Source organism: Pantherophis guttatus, chromosome 7, assembly GCF_059756535.1.
Source record: "Pantherophis guttatus breed Tessera chromosome 7, ASM5975653v1, whole genome shotgun sequence".
Lineage (NCBI taxonomy): Eukaryota > Metazoa > Chordata > Lepidosauria > Squamata > Colubridae > Pantherophis > Pantherophis guttatus.
The window spans coordinates 86,553,251-86,569,191 of NC_142069.1; the positions used below are offsets into that span (position 1 = coordinate 86,553,251).

The 15,941-nt window shown below is 44.9% G+C and overlaps 2 protein-coding genes across 5 annotated transcripts in view; one reads left to right on the forward strand and one right to left on the reverse strand.

Annotated features, from left to right (window-relative positions):
* RINT1 (RAD50 interactor 1) overlaps positions 1 to 7,363 on the forward strand; it is a 29,678-nt gene extending 22,315 nt beyond the window's left edge. For all 4 annotated transcript variants that reach the window (XM_034433637.3, XM_034433638.3, XM_060692680.2 and 1 more), the window contains exons 13-16: positions 681 to 895; positions 3,554 to 3,734; positions 3,835 to 3,953; positions 6,014 to 7,363. In XM_034433637.3, the coding sequence (XP_034289528.2) occupies positions 681 to 895; positions 3,554 to 3,734; positions 3,835 to 3,953; positions 6,014 to 6,236 (738 nt within the window). In that variant the 3' untranslated portion in view covers positions 6,237 to 7,363. The remainder of the gene's footprint in view (positions 1 to 680; positions 896 to 3,553; positions 3,735 to 3,834; positions 3,954 to 6,013) is intronic.
* A 3-nt stretch (positions 7,364 to 7,366) lies between these two features.
* Positions 7,367 to 15,588, reverse strand: EFCAB10 (EF-hand calcium binding domain 10). Its single transcript, XM_034433636.2, has 4 exons — positions 15,372 to 15,588; positions 12,299 to 12,463; positions 8,903 to 8,987; positions 7,367 to 7,605 (listed from the first exon to the last, which is right to left on the reverse strand). Exons 1-4 carry the CDS (start codon positions 15,466 to 15,468, stop codon positions 7,569 to 7,571), a joined length of 384 nt encoding a protein of 127 aa, XP_034289527.1. The 5' UTR covers positions 15,469 to 15,588; the 3' UTR covers positions 7,367 to 7,568.
* Between the last annotated feature and the right edge of the window lie 353 nt (positions 15,589 to 15,941).

Below are 15,941 nucleotides of genomic sequence, written 5' to 3' on the forward strand. Positions count from 1 at the left end.
CGATATGCAGTTTTTGTCCGTCACAGAGCCTGCAGAGCAATCCCACCCACTTTTATCCCCTGTGGGGCGTGGCTCAGTGACTCAGCAATCTCTGATCCTTCCACACCTCTTCCTTTGCTGCGCACGCCTCTCCCTCCGACGCTGCCTGGGATCAATCCAAGATTGATCTTCATCACTCCCTATTAGCGGGTGCCCCGACATGCTTTCCTCCTGGCCTTCAGCTGGAACCTGAGGCGTTGCCAGAAAGGAGGGTCCTGGAGAGGGAGGCCTTGTCAGTTCCTCCCCATCACTTTCAGAGTCATCTTCCTCCGTGAGGACAGGCTCGGGGGCCGGAGTCACAACAGACGGGGGGTTGGAGACTCCTGATTTACATGGCTGGCTGGGGAATTCTGGGAGTTGAAGTCTGTGCATCTTAACGTTGCCAAGGTTGAGAAACTTTGATTTGGATTGTGGGATGGCTGTAGCTCCCCCACGTGTAGCTGACACATGGTTAATAAAGACTTGAGAACTTCAGCTGAAGTTCTTGAATTTTTTCCTGTCCAGCCATTAGCTCCTTTTACTAAGCAGTATTGCCAGAGCTCCTCAATCCAAAGCAGACATGCTACTCACAGGTTAAGATCCTCAGAAGACTAGTGGTAATCCTTTTTTTCCCCTCCTATGTTGTTTTTTTGTCTCTGCAGTTTTTTTTACAGCTTCAGCAGGCTGCCTTGGAAATGTCCGCCGAAAGCGACACGCTCAGCAAGCTACAGTTGGGACAGCTGGCTTCTCTGGAGAGCTCTGTGTTCGATGAAATGATCCACCTCCTGGAACGCCTGAAGCACGACATGCTGACTCGCCAAGTCGACCACGTCTTCAAGGAGGTCAAAGAGGTGGCCAAGATCTACAAAAGGGAAAGGTAAAACTTTTAGAGGGGAAGATCTGTAGCCTGGGGGCTTGAAATGAGGGGGTCCTTGGAGCGCTCTGAGCTCGGTGGTTTTCTTGCAGACGTTTCATTACCGTACTGGGTAACGTCATCAGTGCTGCTAGGTGAAACTAGAAGCTGCTGCTTCTAATCAAAAGTTTTAATGTGTAGTTTTGCAGGCAGGAGGGAAAAAATTCATTGGAAAATCACTTTCTTCATTGCATTCTAGAATGTTGATGGGAAAAGGGCCCTCCTGACCACTGGAAAACAAGCTTTTCAGAGCGACGCAAATGTTATTTTAAGTGCAATACACCAAACTGAATTAATCACTGCCCCCTTGGGGGATTGGATAGCCCAGGGGTCGGCAACCTTAAACACTCAAAGAGCCGCAAAGATCCTAACCCGAAGCCCCCGTTCAATTCTAGAGCCGACCGGAAGTCCGGTTCCCCCATCATAGTCTCCTAGCGCGGCATCCTTTTTCCTCTGCTGACCGGAACTCCAGTTCCCCCACCATAGAGTCTCCTCCTAGCACAGCATCCTTTTTCCTCTGCCTGTCCTAACCAAAAGACCTATCAATTGTGGAGCCGACCAGCAACAGGGAGCCACAGCAGAGGTATGAAAGAGCCACATGCAGCTCCAGAGCCACAGGTTGCTGACCCCTGGCATAGCCAATAAGGCAAAGTGAAACGAGGAAGAAAGTGAGCCTCTCATTCTTTCTCTGCTTCGTCTCTGTCCTCCCAAGGAATTGGTTATGTGGTCCAGGTGTTAGCTCGTAGAATTGCTGGGCAATCGTAAAGGGGCTGTTGTTGTGACTCTGACCCCCGAGGCCGATTTATCGGAGGGAGAAGACTCCGAACATGAAGGAGAGGAGTTGGCCAGGCCTCCCTCTCCAGGACCCTCCTCTCTGGTAATGCCTCAGGTGTCTCCCGAAGGAGAAGAGATTGGCCAAGAGCCAGGTATCTTCTCGCAGTCGGACAGTGACGGAGATAAGTCTTGGCTGGATCCACGCCAGCATCGGAGAGACAGGCGCACGCAGCAGAAAAGGAGGCGTGCCAGAAATTAAGCTGAGTCACTGGACCACACCCCACAGGGGATAAAAGGGAGTGAGGTGGCCATTCAGACTCTGTGACGGACAAAACAAACTACTAGCGAGTCACATTGTATCTTTGAAACAACGTTATCTGCCTTGGATTTAATACGGACTGGACTTGACAATTCTTGAACTGTGTGTATCTTGTTTGGGTTTATCTGACGGAGGAACAACCCCTCCCTCTATGAGTAAAGTTCTTGGCAAGCAGTTATTGGGTTGCTGCCAATCCTCTTATCGAAAGAATTTGTTGTCTGCCAGTTTTATTTAACCCCTGGCTATCTGTTTGTGTGCGTGTGTGAGACGGGGACAGAACAGCTGTGTACCATAAAGTTGATGTCCCAAAAGTGCTTTCTTTCAAAAGGCAACTGGACTTCCTTGTTTTGCTAGAAGCCATTTCATTTCTCATCCAAGAACCTTCTTCAGTTCTGACCTGAATAGTGGAGAATGGGAGGATTTATATTCCTTGCAGTCATCTGGTTGTTAGTACTCTGTCTGAGAGTCGTTGAGGCCACTTGGAGGTTTCTGTGCCTTCAGGGTGACATGAATCCCATAAGGTGGATGGGATGCAAAAGGCCTAGTCAAAGCACACAATGGGGAGGGAGTTGGCAGCATGTCTCCCCTTTTATGATGCGTTGCCGGCCCTGGCCTTGATGTCTGAACGGATGCTTTCCTAGATGCACCATTTGTAGGAGAAGGAGAGACAGAGTCAAAAGAGGAATCAGCCTGGAATCATTACATTCCTACAAAAGTCTTAAAGTCCCGCCCTTCTTGAATTCTGTTCGACTCTTTATCTAGCGCTAATTTAGTGCTGACCGTTAGTTGACTAGATTTCTCGTGTTATAGCCGTGAACCATAAAATCAGCTTAACGCATGGGCCCTATTCTTCACGCCTGACATTGTTAAGGATATTCTTGGCTCATAACCGATGTTATGGGTTATTGAGCAGAGTACCCCTTGAGTATGCACATGAAAGCGGCTGAGAGTGAATAACCACAGTTAATATACTGACACACTGAGTTGTGGTAGTCTTTTACTTTTAGAAGAAAGTAAAGCAAAGTCCAATAACAATCCAAATCATACACAGATAAGGCGATAGTTAAAATATCAATCCAGGGATATTCCAAGTACAAAGTCTTCTTACCAGTTGTTGTCATTACACAATAAAACAGTTCTTCTCGAGTTTCAAACAGGAACAAGTTCAGTATTAAAACATTCAATAAATAGTAGAAAGCAACAAGTAGCAATGATCAAACAGTGATCATGCTGAGATCAGGTAGAGAGTAACAGCAAATAAGCAGATAAAATGGTATAGTGTTCTCAAGCCATGATTCAGGCTTCCCCTTAAATACATTGGCTACAGAGCTTAGCCAATCAGGATACAGATTGATGCAATACAGTCTTAAAGCAATATAATACCTTTTGACAAACATGTATTGATAGTTTATATATTGCCTGACCAACTAGTTAGACAATAGCCATTTCCTAATTGACATTTTTCATTGAACGGGGAACGAGTGAAGCTATGGGTCGACTCGAGCAAAGTTTTCGCGTCTTTCGTTTAGGTGGCTCTCCTTGCCTTCCCAGGCCGAACAAGCCGTGATGTCTTTATCAACCACCGCCTGTCCCTTGCTCCTGACCTTGAGAGACCGGCTCCTTCAGTTAGAGCAGCAGCTTTGTTATTCCTTGTTCAAAATCTTCTGGCAAATGCTCGCGGAGCAAGTCGACTTGTTCATCTACCAGGAGGTAAGTACCGTCGCTGGCGTCTCGCCAAGACGTCAGCCAAGAATATGAGTCCTAGTTTCAAATGTTGCTCGCTTTTTGATCCGTCTGCGATATATTTTAGGTCATTCTAGCCAATCACTTCAACGAAGGCGGAGCAGCCCAACTCCAGTTCGACATGACTCGGAATCTTTTCCCTCTGTTTTCCCATTACTGCAAACGGCCGGAGAATTATTTCAAACAGTGAGTATGGCACGTCTCAAATTCTCGTTTATTTCTGAGTTGCGCGGGGGAATCAAAGCTTCCTTCTTAGTTTTTTCGAGAGAGGGATTCTCAGTCATCCAGGTCATGGTTGTCCCAAAGGTGCTTTTTATTTTCCCCCTTCAAAAGGCAACTGGACTTTCTAGTTTTTCCTTGAAGACGTTTTGCTATTCATCCAGGAAGCTTCTTCAGCTCTGACAGGATGGTGCGGAATGGAAGAATTTATACTCCTTGCAAACAGCTGGTCATTTTCATCCTTTTAGAGAGTCGTTGAGACCACTTGGAGGTTTATCGGTGTCCTCGGGGTCTGACTGAACGGTGGACGATGGAAGGATTTAAATGCCGTCGTGTCGTTAAGATTGAGCAGCCCTTTCTCAACAGAGAGGGAGGAATAAGACACTACCTATCTCCTACACCAGTGATGGCTAACCTTTTTGCTGTCATGTGCCAAAAGTGGGGGGAGTGCGGGGGGTCGCAGGCATGTGTGCCCACACCCATAATTCAATGCTCCCCTGTGCTCCGCCCCCCGCACATGTGCATGCAACACCTCACCCTCCCCCGCACTCCCCTTTTGGCACACGACGGCAAAAAGGTTACCGGTGGGCCCGGTAGGCCTGTTTTTTGCCCTCCCCAGGCTCCAGAGGCTTTCTTGAAGCCTGGGGAGAGCGAAAACGGCCTTCCTCACCCCCCCGGAGGCCTTCTGGAGGCCGGAAACGGCATGCGTGCCATAGGTTCGCCGTCACGGTCCTACACAGTCCTTTCAGCAGTTCCCAGAAGGCTCCACACCCACTTGCACTATTCAGGTGACCCTGAGGGCAGAGATAAATCCCCAAGTACCCTCAATGACTCTCAGAGGGAGTGCTAACGACCAGATGACTGCAAGGAATATAAATCCATCCATCTTCCACCATGTTGTGGCTCTGTTGCCTGAGCCTGCGCTATCGACAGATGCAGACTCTGAGAGTGAGGGAGAGGAGTTGGTAAGGCCTCCCTCTCCAGGACCCTCCTCTCTGGCAATGCCTCTGGAGGACACCGAAGGCCAAGTGATAGGCCCAGAGCCAAGCATGTCCCCGCAGCCACAGGTGGACAGCGACGAAGGAGATAAGTGCTGGCTGGACCCTCGGCAGAGGTGCAGGGAGAAGCGTGCACAGCAGAGGGGAAGACGTGCCAGAGATTAGCTGAGTCACTGGACCACACCCCACAGGGTATAAATGTGGGTGTGGTGGCCGGTTCAGTTTGTGACGAGCAAAAACTAGAAATAAGCCATGATCTCTGCGTTTCTGGACTTCTGCCTGCCTTGTTGGACTGCATTTGGACTACTCCTTGTATTGTTGAAACTTTGTCTGCTTTATCGGAATGCTTGCAGTCTAATCTTTGTGTTGTGTGAGTAAAGTCTGAATTGGCAGCTAGCCACTGGGTTGCTGCCAGCTTTCTCTTCAAAGATTTTGTCGTGTGGCTTAGTAACTCTGGGCCGTCTGTGGGGGTGCGTGTGTGGGACGGGGACAGAACACACCATTCATTCAGAACTGAAGAAGCTTCTTGGATGAAAAGCAAAATATCTTCAAGTGAAAAAAAGGCCGGCTGTCTTTTTTTGAGGTGGGGTGTGGGGAAGCACCTTTGGGATTAACCTGTTGTTTTGCCTGCCTCTTTTGTTTCAGTGTCATAAAATGGTTTAAGATCTCCCTCATTTCCCTTCCATTTACATACCTGTAAGTGGCCATTGTTTATGGATCAGCTGAGACAAAAGTAACGTATAAGAGGATGAAGAGGCCAGATTTATGTGAATCCAACTCATTTAGAGACTTGGGTACATTCTAAAAGGATTCCTTCAGTTCTAGCTCTGCTGAGATTAAGAGATTAGCAAAACTCCACCGCTCTTTACAGGTTACCGCCTCTTGATGTAACAACCATTCATTTAGTGACTGTTCAAAGTTATGATGACACTGAAAAAAGTGACGACTAATTTTCACGCTTACAGCTGTTCAACATAAACATCTAAACCAGGTTTAGAACTGATTTTTTGTTGTTGTTTCCTTATGTAGCATCAAAGAGGCTTGTATTGTGCTGAACTTAAACATTGGTTCAGCCCTGCTGTTGAAGGACGTGCTACAATCAGCCACCGAAACCAGAAGCGGAATCGCCTTTCATTCGAATCAACCCACTGCCGTGGCGGCGTTAAATGAACTTGGCATTTATAAGTTAGCTCCAAAGGATGTTGAGATCCTCCTTAATTTGAGGACAAATTGGCCTAACACTGGCAGATAATCAAGATAAACAGAATGGAGAGACACTAATTACTATTACATTATTTAGAAATTGCCTCTCGTTCTCACGTGACGTTGAGTATATTGCCTTGGAAAGAAAAAAAAACATGCGTTAAAAAAACACTGAAAATTAAACCTCCCTCTCTCTCTCTATATATATATATATCACCGTTTCGGACTGATGCGGTGGCCTAGAGGTGGAGCTCTCACCTCACAATCAGGAGGCTGTGAGTTCAATCCTAGGTAGAGGCAGATATTTCTCTCTCAAATGAGAATGTATCCCCTGAACAAAACTCCACATTGGTGACAGGAAGGGCATCCGGCCATTAAAACACTCAGCTCCATTTAGTTTCCCAGACTCCGCCCCGCAGGGGATTTTGGGGTTGTTAAATGAAGATGATGATATATATCACTGTTTCAAAGAAACATTTGTAATTTGATGAAGTCTGGTTAGTATATTGACTGTTACGTTCAGTTGCAAATTAACTGTCAGTGACACCTGTCATTTTCTCAATTTACTGTGGCAATCAAGGGAAATTCTTTTCAATGGAGAAATTATTCTAACATACGCGCCATATTATAGAAATAGTCATCTTAAAGGAACACATGAGTATTTTTTTTAAAAAAATTGAGATAGATCAGTGTCACTTTATTGCCTCCTCTGAGGCTCAGATTAATCTCGCTTAGGCTGGATCAGGGTGTCTTCTGAACCTTTTGTGTTACCAAGATTGTGATATTACACAATAGTACACGGGGGTTAAAAAGAGCAAAACCGTTCTTACCTTTTTGAATGAAACCACCAGAGTGTCGACGAAAAGCACAAAACGGATCAACATCTTTGCATGCCATTCTGTGGCAAATTTTACTTATTTTGGCTCCTAATGCTAGCATACGTCTAATGCGGATAAGATAAAACACTTTGCAGAAATTTAAATTTCTTTGAATATACTCTATAATTCTAGATAATAAATGTGATTAGACTCCTTTTGATTAGAAAATTGGGGTTCATGATCTTCGGGCAATGGATAATCTAATCATAACGTCATTATTTTCTTTCTGATGGAAAAAAATTCATTTTAAATTTAACCTATCATTCTCCCTGAAATAAAAGGACTGCTGAAAAGCTCAGTGTTTGGCTAATACTCCCATTATTTATTTAGCAAATTCAGTATGGATAACAGTTTTGAAGATTCTGAAATGCAGGAAATGCTTCAGTGATGATACAATTAGTACAAGTGAAGGCCATTACATGTAAATGAAATTGCTAGCTTTTTTCCAGAAATTAATATATATATATATATATATAAAGTATTCCAGGTGAAAATATTCAGGATTAGACTGTTTTCCACAGCTCAGTAAATTTTTTCGTCCTGTGGAGAAAAACAAAGATATATAACATATATTAAAAAATGCATTTTCCTCGTTACAGCCAGCCTGGTTATGTGCTGAATAGTGTATAGTTGTAAGCAAGCTAATATAACAATTTCTGTATGTCTATATTACACGTTTTTATGTTAATTGTTGTGGCCTGTCGGCCGCCAGCCCCTCCAGCAGCCAAATCGGAGGAGGAGGAGGCATGAGAGTCAGGGCCAGCATCAAGGCAACCTGGGAGCTGTGAGGGGGAAGCGGGAATGAAGTGGGCAGAGAGAGAGACGGAGGCGGAGCCTGGGCCATCCGTCAGCCCTCAGATGGAGAGTCAACAGCCCCCAGGGCTGGAGGTGACTGATGAGGAAGAGGAGGAACAGCTGGGTCCAGTGCCTGATACACGGATGCGCAGAAGGCAGAGGAGAGGAGAGGAGAGCAGTGGAAATCTATGGGCCGGTCCTTGGGACGGAAGAGCTACTGCTGCCAGCGAAGCCCCACCCTCACTCTGGGGATAAAAGGCAGGGGACGGAGATGAACAGATGTGGCAGACAACTATTCATCTTCATGCCGGAAGGCCTTATTAGCCTGCGTTGAGAGAAATCTTTTGCCAGGGCTGCTGGCGCTCCTAATTAAAGGAATCTTTGAGTTAACTCAAGAGGGTTTGTCGTGTTTGGGGAGCTAGGTCACAACATTAATACTAAAATTACATTGGATTATTTTTATATGTGGATTTATTATGAAAGGAAGTTCTCGTTTCATAACCATTTGTTTAGCGACTGTTCGAAGTTAAGACAGCGCTAAAAAAAAAATCACGGCTGGTTCTCGCACTTAGAATCAACACAGCATCCCGCGGTCTCGTGGTTCTGATTCAGGTGCCTAGCAACCCTCATTTATGACACTTGCAGTGTCCTGTGGTCACACCATCACCATTGGCAACCTTCAAAGCCAGCTTCCAAGAAGCCAAATCAAATGGAGAAGCTGAGATCATCACAAGTTATGGTCATGCGATGTCTTGCTTAACGACCATGGTCATTTGCTTAACAAGGGTTTAAAAACAATTATCGGGGAAAGACTAGCAGTATTTCAATAATTATCATGTAGTTTGTTTGCAAAGGTAAGAGGGAATGCTGAACCCCGAATGGTGGAGACGAAGTCAGGTACAAAAAGATGGTTGGGAAAATTGAGGATAAATTGTTGGATGGATTTAGGGGATTACAGGGTTGTAAAAAGAAAAAAAAAAGTGGCATATACCGGTATATGCCTGCAATTCCCCATAAAATGTAATATTCTGGTTTAACTTACACATTTTCTTTGAAGACCTTTGATGTAATTATATCATTTTCTTTATAAGGTACATCCTGGCTACTCAATCCCAGAGACTCAAGTGCTAAACACATAAGAGAGAAAATATATATATATTTCTGAATGCATTGCTGTAGTATACATACATTACACCTAGTATAACCTCCATGCATAATTGCTCAAAAGAAGGCCTCCAAATTTGATTACAGCCTACATTTTTAAACCATTTATTTCGTGTTTTGATTATTGCGATCGTGTGTTTTGCAACAAAATCAGAGTTTGGGTGTCCCACCTGTCGGGAATCATTTACCGTATTTTTCGGAGTATAAGATGCACCTTTCCCCCCCTAAAAGGGGGTGAAAATTTAGGTGCGTCATATACACTGAATGTAGCCCCGCCCACCCACTGGCCCCCATCCTTTGGCCTCTGCCTCGCAGCAGTTACCTCCTTGCAAGCAAACAGCAAGAAAAAAACAGCTCCTTTCAGCTTCAGCACAGCCTAATTAGCACAAGTTGATTGTTGGATCAGCCTCCTGACTCTCAGCTGTTTTGCTCTCAGCTGTTTTGCGCAGGGCTTTGCTGCTTGCTGCAAAGAGGTAAATTGCTGGAGAAGGGTTTTTTTTCCTTGTGCTAATCAAGCTATGCTGAAATCGAAACTGAAAGTAAAGCAGGCTGTTTGCTGTTTGCTGCAAGGAGGCAAAATTGCTCAGAGGCAGAGGGAGATTTCTTTTTCTTCTTTTCCTCACCAAAAAAGGTAGGTGCATCTTATACTCCGGTGCGCCTTATACTCTGAAAAATACGGTAGCGGGATTCACACATCATGCCAAGCAGTGGCTTGGTAAATATACAGGTAGTCCTCGATTTACGATCACAATTGAGCCCGACATTTCTGCTGCTAAGTGAAACATTTGTTTAGTGAGTTTTGACCCATTTTACAACCTTCCCTGCCACAGTTGTTCAGTGAATTGTTGCAGTTGTTAAGTTAGTAACCCGGTTGTTAAGTGAACCTGGCTTCCCCATTGACTTCGCTTGTCGGAAGGTCGCAAAAGGGAACCGCATCACCCCAGGACGCTGCGACGGTCATAAGTATGAATCAGTTGCCAAGCATCTGAATTTTGATCATGTGACCACGAAGAGGCTGCAATGGTTGTGTGAAAAACGGTCATAAGTCACTTTTTTCCAGTGATGTCGTAGCTTTGAATGGTCTCTAAATGAATTGTTGTAAATCGAGGACTACCGTACCTGTACCACAATCCACTAGATTCATACAACACTCTATTGCCATATACTGATTTCCAAAATATATGGAAGGTGCTAAGCCAAAATTAAATGAGCAATTTGGGGGGGGGGAAGGTAAAGGTTCCCCTCGCACATATGTGCTAGTCGTTCCTGACTCTAGGGGGCGGTGCTCATCACCGTTTCAAAGCTGAAGAGCCAGCGCTGTCCGAAGACGTCTCCGTGGTCATGTGGCCGGCATGACTCAATGCCAAAGGCGCAGGGAACGCTGTTACCTTCCCACCAAAGGTGGTCCCTATTTTTCTACTTGCATTTTTTACGTGCTTTCGAACTGCTAGGTTGGCAGAAGCTGGGACAAGTCACAGGAGCTCACCCCATTACACGGCACAAGGGATTCGAACCGCTGAACTGCTGACCTTTCGATCGACAAGCTCAGTGTCTTAGCCACTGAGCCACCGCGTCCCTCTTTGGGGGGTTACTATAGTGTTTAAATCCAGTCTCTTCCAGCTGGGAGAAGATATCAACCCAACAAGGATATTAGGTGTGTAGGTGGGTTTTCCAGCATCGATCGGTTTATGGGAAATTGAACAGAAATCACTATTTTTATTTTTAAACAAGGATCCTCCCTTCTTTGCAGCTAGAAAATAGAGAAGTAATGCAAGCTGATCATGGATTAGACCAGGGGGTCTCCAACCTGGGCAACTTTAAGACCTGTGAACTTCAACTCCCAGAATTCTGGGAATTGAAGTCCACAAGATTTAAGGTTGCCCAGGTTGGAGACCCCTGGATTAGACAATTGTTAGATCTCAACATGCATATACAGAAGTACACAGTTCACACATTGTTTATTTATACAGCAAACAGACGGAGGCAGATACAAAGGAAAAACTCCAATTTAGCTTATGTTTTGTCATGTAGATTCAGCTTTTTATAATCTCTATATACAGCTGTCATTATATTACTAAGTGGAAGACAAAATTAAAAGCTCATAAACTACAGCAAAAAACAGTAAAATAATTATGTAATGTACCGTGTTACCCCGAAAATGAGACCCTGTCTCACATTTTTTTTGAACCCTGAAATAAGCACTTGGCCTTATTTTCGGGGAGGTCTTATTATTTTGGGGCGCGTGGAGCAAGACGGGGCAGACGGGGCTCGTGGAGCAACAGGAAATGGCAGGGACAGGCTGCGCATGCATTTAAATATATTTAATATATTTAATATTTTTATTATTTAGATATTTAATATTTAAATATTTTGGGGGAGGGCTTATTTTTGGGAAGGGCTTATTTTAGCACATATGCTCAAAAGCCCCAATGGTCTTATTATCAGGGGAGGTCTTATTTTAGGGGAAACAGGGTAGCTACAAATATTTCTATAGACTCGTCCTGAGCTAACCCCAAATGGCCGTTTTTTTAAAATATTGTTTGTGGTTCCTGGCACCAACTGCAGGAGATAAAATCCGTTACAAGTTTCAGAATGGAAGAGTAATGACTCGGTTGTCATCCTGCCTATGTATACAGATAGTCCTCAATTTACAACCACAATCGAGGCCAAAATTTACGTTGTTAAGTGAGGCGTTTTGTTCGGTGCGTTTTGCCTCCCATTCTACGACTTTTCTTGCCACCTTTGTTAAAGTGAATCCCTGAAGTTGTTAAATGAGTCAGCCAGTTGTTAAGTGAATCTGGATTTCCCCCTTGACTTTGCTTTGAAAAAACGGTCGTAAGTCACTTCTTTTCAGCGCCGTTGTAACTTTGAACGGTAACTCAATGAACTGTTGTAAGTCGAGGACTGCCTGTACTGCTTTTGCTCAATTTCTGCTTTCTCGCCCAGGAAGTGGTGAGAGCCCTAGGCAGTTTTATAGCACACCAGTGTAGCAATCTAAAATCTTCTAAAAAGGATATTTGTATTTTTCCCGCTAACTTTTCTTTGTTTATTGGAAAATGTGTCATACATTGTAATGCTGGATAAAGTATAAACTTACTAGCCAGGCTGCTCAGATATTTACAGACAAATCGGTTGGATTTTTGTATAGGAATTTAAAAAATCATTACATTTGTTAGAAAATGGAAGATACTGTTTTTGAGGTTTTTGGATTCACTGTATCCTATTATGAACGACATAAAAAGATGAAGATCATAAGATACGAAGAAACACCGACCTCCTTTGTACTGTATTACATTTATGTAGCCTTCGCCCCCGATATCTATCATATCGAACATTGCATCCAAGTTTGATTCGTCCATAAGGTTGGGATAATCATCGCTTGTCGCTTTGGCAATCTTTACTTTTTCCAATGTCTTTATCAAAAATTCTCGCGGTCTCTCTGAAAAGGAAAAAATATGGTCATGTTTTGTTGTCCAAAACCATATCGTTCAAGGTATCTAAACTAAATGTTTTTCATTAAAATGATTTGACAGATTAACTGTTACGATTAAAGTGTTTCATGTTTTCCGGCTTAATCTTCTGACCACTCAGGCAGTTCGTATCTTCCTCTTCTTGGCCAAGAGAGGCACAGAATAGCAATCCGTGTCCTCGAATCTTTTAATAACTTGCCGAAATTCAGGAGAACTGCTACAAACTGCCAGAAGATCCATCACAAGACCCTCACTTGACACGCCCACACCTGAAGCCCTTATAAATAGAAAAAAACACCAACACTGACAATCCCTCAAACTCCACTGAAGACGTTACCTAGTTTGGTAATGAAATGTTCGGAAATCAACTCACAAAGCTCAGAGAATGAACCTCCATCCTCACGGCTACAAATCTTGCGGTTAGTCAGCTGAGCAAATGCATTGTGTGTGACTACTCTTCCCCCTGGACAGGTACAACAGCTTTTGACCCAGATACCACACCCATTCAACTGTAGTAGACGCAGGGGTGGGCTTCAAAAATTTTAGCAAGGGGTTCTCTACCACGGTGAGGAGGGGCATTTTTGCCCTCCCCAGGCTCCGGAGGCTTTCCTCGAGCCTCCGGGAGGGCGAAAACGGCCTCCCCAGGCTCCAGAGGCCCTCTTCCTAAACTTCCAGTAGGCCTGTTTTTCATCCTCCCCAAGCCTCCGCGTACACCCTGCACTTACCTGCATCCAAAATGGGCAGCGTGGGGATTCCTGGGAGGGGCAGGGTGGGAGGGGCCAGCCAGGAGTGAGATTTGGAGGTTCTCCGAACTGCACAGAATCTTAGCTAGAGGTACTCCAGCAGCCCACCCCTGAGTAGACGTGTGTGTCATTGCTTCTTCCAGCCTATATCACAACCTCAAGCCCTGTGCACTAGGCAGGAAAACTGGCCAAGGGCCCCCCTTATTCTCACCTCACATGGGCCCCCTTTCCAAGGACGGTGCAGAGTGCCTCCTCCGGCATTGCTTAGCAATAGCAATGGGACTCAGTAACAGAGGATCGTGAGTACAGATTGTCCTCAGCTTACAACCACAACCAAGCCCAAAAATTATGTTGTTAAGTGAGACACTTGTTAAGTGAGTTTTTCCCCATTTTACAACCTTTCTTTGTTGTTAAGTGAATCTCTGCTAGTTGATAAATTAGTAACACAGTTGTTAAGTGAATCGGGCTTCCCCCTTGTCTTAGGAAGTCGCAAAAGGGGATCATATGATCCTGGAACACCACAAGAGTCATAAATACGAACCAGTTGCCAAGCATCTGAATTTTAATCACACGATCCTGGGGATGCTGCAAAAGTCGGAAGTGTGAAAAACGGTCATCAGTTACATTTTTCAGTGCCATTGTAACTTTGAATGGTCACTAAGTGGACTGTTTTAAGTCGAGGACTACCTGTACATGACAGTTGGCTGATCACCATTGCAACGTCTTGCTGGCTTCCCCATTGACTTTGCTTATAGTCACAAATTGAATCAAATAGAATATTCTTTATTGTCCAAGTTTGTTTGGACACACAAGGAATTTGTCTCCAGTGCAGAAGCGTTGAGTTTACATACAAGCAACAAGTTCCATAAGTATATGTAGAACTACTTTAATTTTGTTCTAACAAGAGCTTTGCAAAATAGGTTGGACTGAGAGCAGAGTGATTCGCTTAGCGACAAAACCCTGACTCGGGTTGTAAAGCCATGGCCTGTTTCACAGACTAATCAGCTGAGTGCACAACTCACCTATTAAGCCACAGCTTTCCAGCCACATAAGTGCAGTGACACAAGCCATAAAGCCATAGCCAAAGAAACTAGGATATGGTTTAACTCAGGGCTTCTCAACTTTAAGACAGGTGGACTTCAACTCCCAGAATTCCCTAGCCGGCATGGATTCTGGGTTTTGTAGTCCACCCACCTTAAAAGCCGATAAGGTTGAAAAACACATTTTAGCCTAATGCAGGAGCTTCCAAACTTGGGCCCTTGAAGACTTGTGGACTTCAACTCCCAGAATTCCCCAGCCAGCATGGATTCTGGGTTTTGTAGTCCACCCACCTTAAAAGCCGATAAGGTTGAAAAACACATTTTAGCTTAATGCTGGAGCCTCCAAACTTGGGCCCTTGAAGACTTGTGGACTTCAACTCCCAGAATTCCCCAGCTGGCATGGATTCTGGGTATTGTAGTCCACCCACCTTAAAAGCCGATAAGGTTGAAAAACACCTTTTAGCCTAATGCTGGAGCCTCCAAACTTGGGCCCTTGAAGACTTGTGGACTTCAACTCCCAGAATTACCCAGCCAGCATGGATTCTGGTTTTTGTAGTCCACCCACCTTAAAAGCCGATAAGGTTGAAAAACACCTTTTAGCCTAACGCTGGAGCCTCCAAACTTGGGCCCTTGAAGACTTGTGGACTTCAACTCCCAGAATTCCAGCCAGCATGGATTCTGGGTTTTGTAGTCCACTCACCTTAAAAGCCGATAAGGTTGAAAAACACATTTTAGCCTAATGTTGGAGCCTCCAAACTTGGGCCCTTGAAGACTTGTGGACTTCAACTCCCAGAATTCCCCAGCCAGCCTTGCTGGCTGGGGAATTCTGGGAGTTGAAGTCCACAAGTCTTCAACGGTCCAAATTTGGAGGCTCCTGCCCTATTGTGTAAATTACTCACAGGTCATCTCTCGGGCAACGACTTCCACCATGGAAGCCATGCAGAAAACGGGTTTTTTTTTTTAAATATTATTAAAATTATTTAAAAATAAAACAATCCCAGCCCCCATTTTCTCTCTTTATACTCCCGTGCACGGTAAATCCGCTCGTCTTCCCGAGGCACGGAAACGCGCAGCCCCCGGGCAAATCCTCTCACCCGGCCGGTGGTAGAGCAGCAACGAGGTTAAACTATACAAAAGCTCCGGGATTTTGTGCTGGGCCAAGTATTCGCGGCCTTCCGTTTCTCGGTCCATCTCGCCGTTGCTAGGCGACGACCCGGGCCAGGACGCGCCGCGCAGAGTGACGCCATAATTGAGGGTCGCTCGCTCGACCAATCCGCTTGCTCGCCCGGTTGTTCCCGCTGGGCTTGGGCTTGTGACGTCATCTGGAAGGCGACGGGTGTTGACGACAGCGGGAGGGGCGTGGCCTTTGGTCCAAAGCACGTGGCGCGGGGAATAGCGGGAGAGTTTGCAGCGTTTGAAATTTGAAATTTGCAAAATTTTGCAAAAATTTCTGGATTTCTGAAGTGGTTCAAGATCGTTTCTCGGCCTTTTGGCTAAGATCAAGCGTAGTTAAAGATCTGGGGGCACATAAAGCAATTTTATGCTTTGGGTCCCCTTGCAACGAAATTCCATTTTAATGCATGTTGATTAATATACATTCCAAGTGAAGTAAAGGTGCTTTTTTTCAGGAGACAACTGGACTTTATTTTTTTTTAAATTTATTT

What these genes read in the sequence shown, in the direction of transcription:
- EFCAB10 (XM_034433636.2), bottom strand. Translation starts at nt 15,468, where the DNA reads ATGGACCGAGAAACGGAAGGCCGCGAATACTTGGCCCAGCACAAAATC. An exon ending in TGTAATACAGTACAAAGGAG is followed by an intron (nt 8,988 to 12,298) that starts GTCGGTGTTTCT and finishes TTATGTGTTTAG; the next exon opens with CACTTGAGTCTCTGGGATTG. An exon ending in AAGGTCTTCAAAGAAAATGT is followed by an intron (nt 7,606 to 8,902) that starts GTAAGTTAAACC and finishes TTTTCTCCACAG; the next exon opens with GACGAAAAAATTTACTGAGC.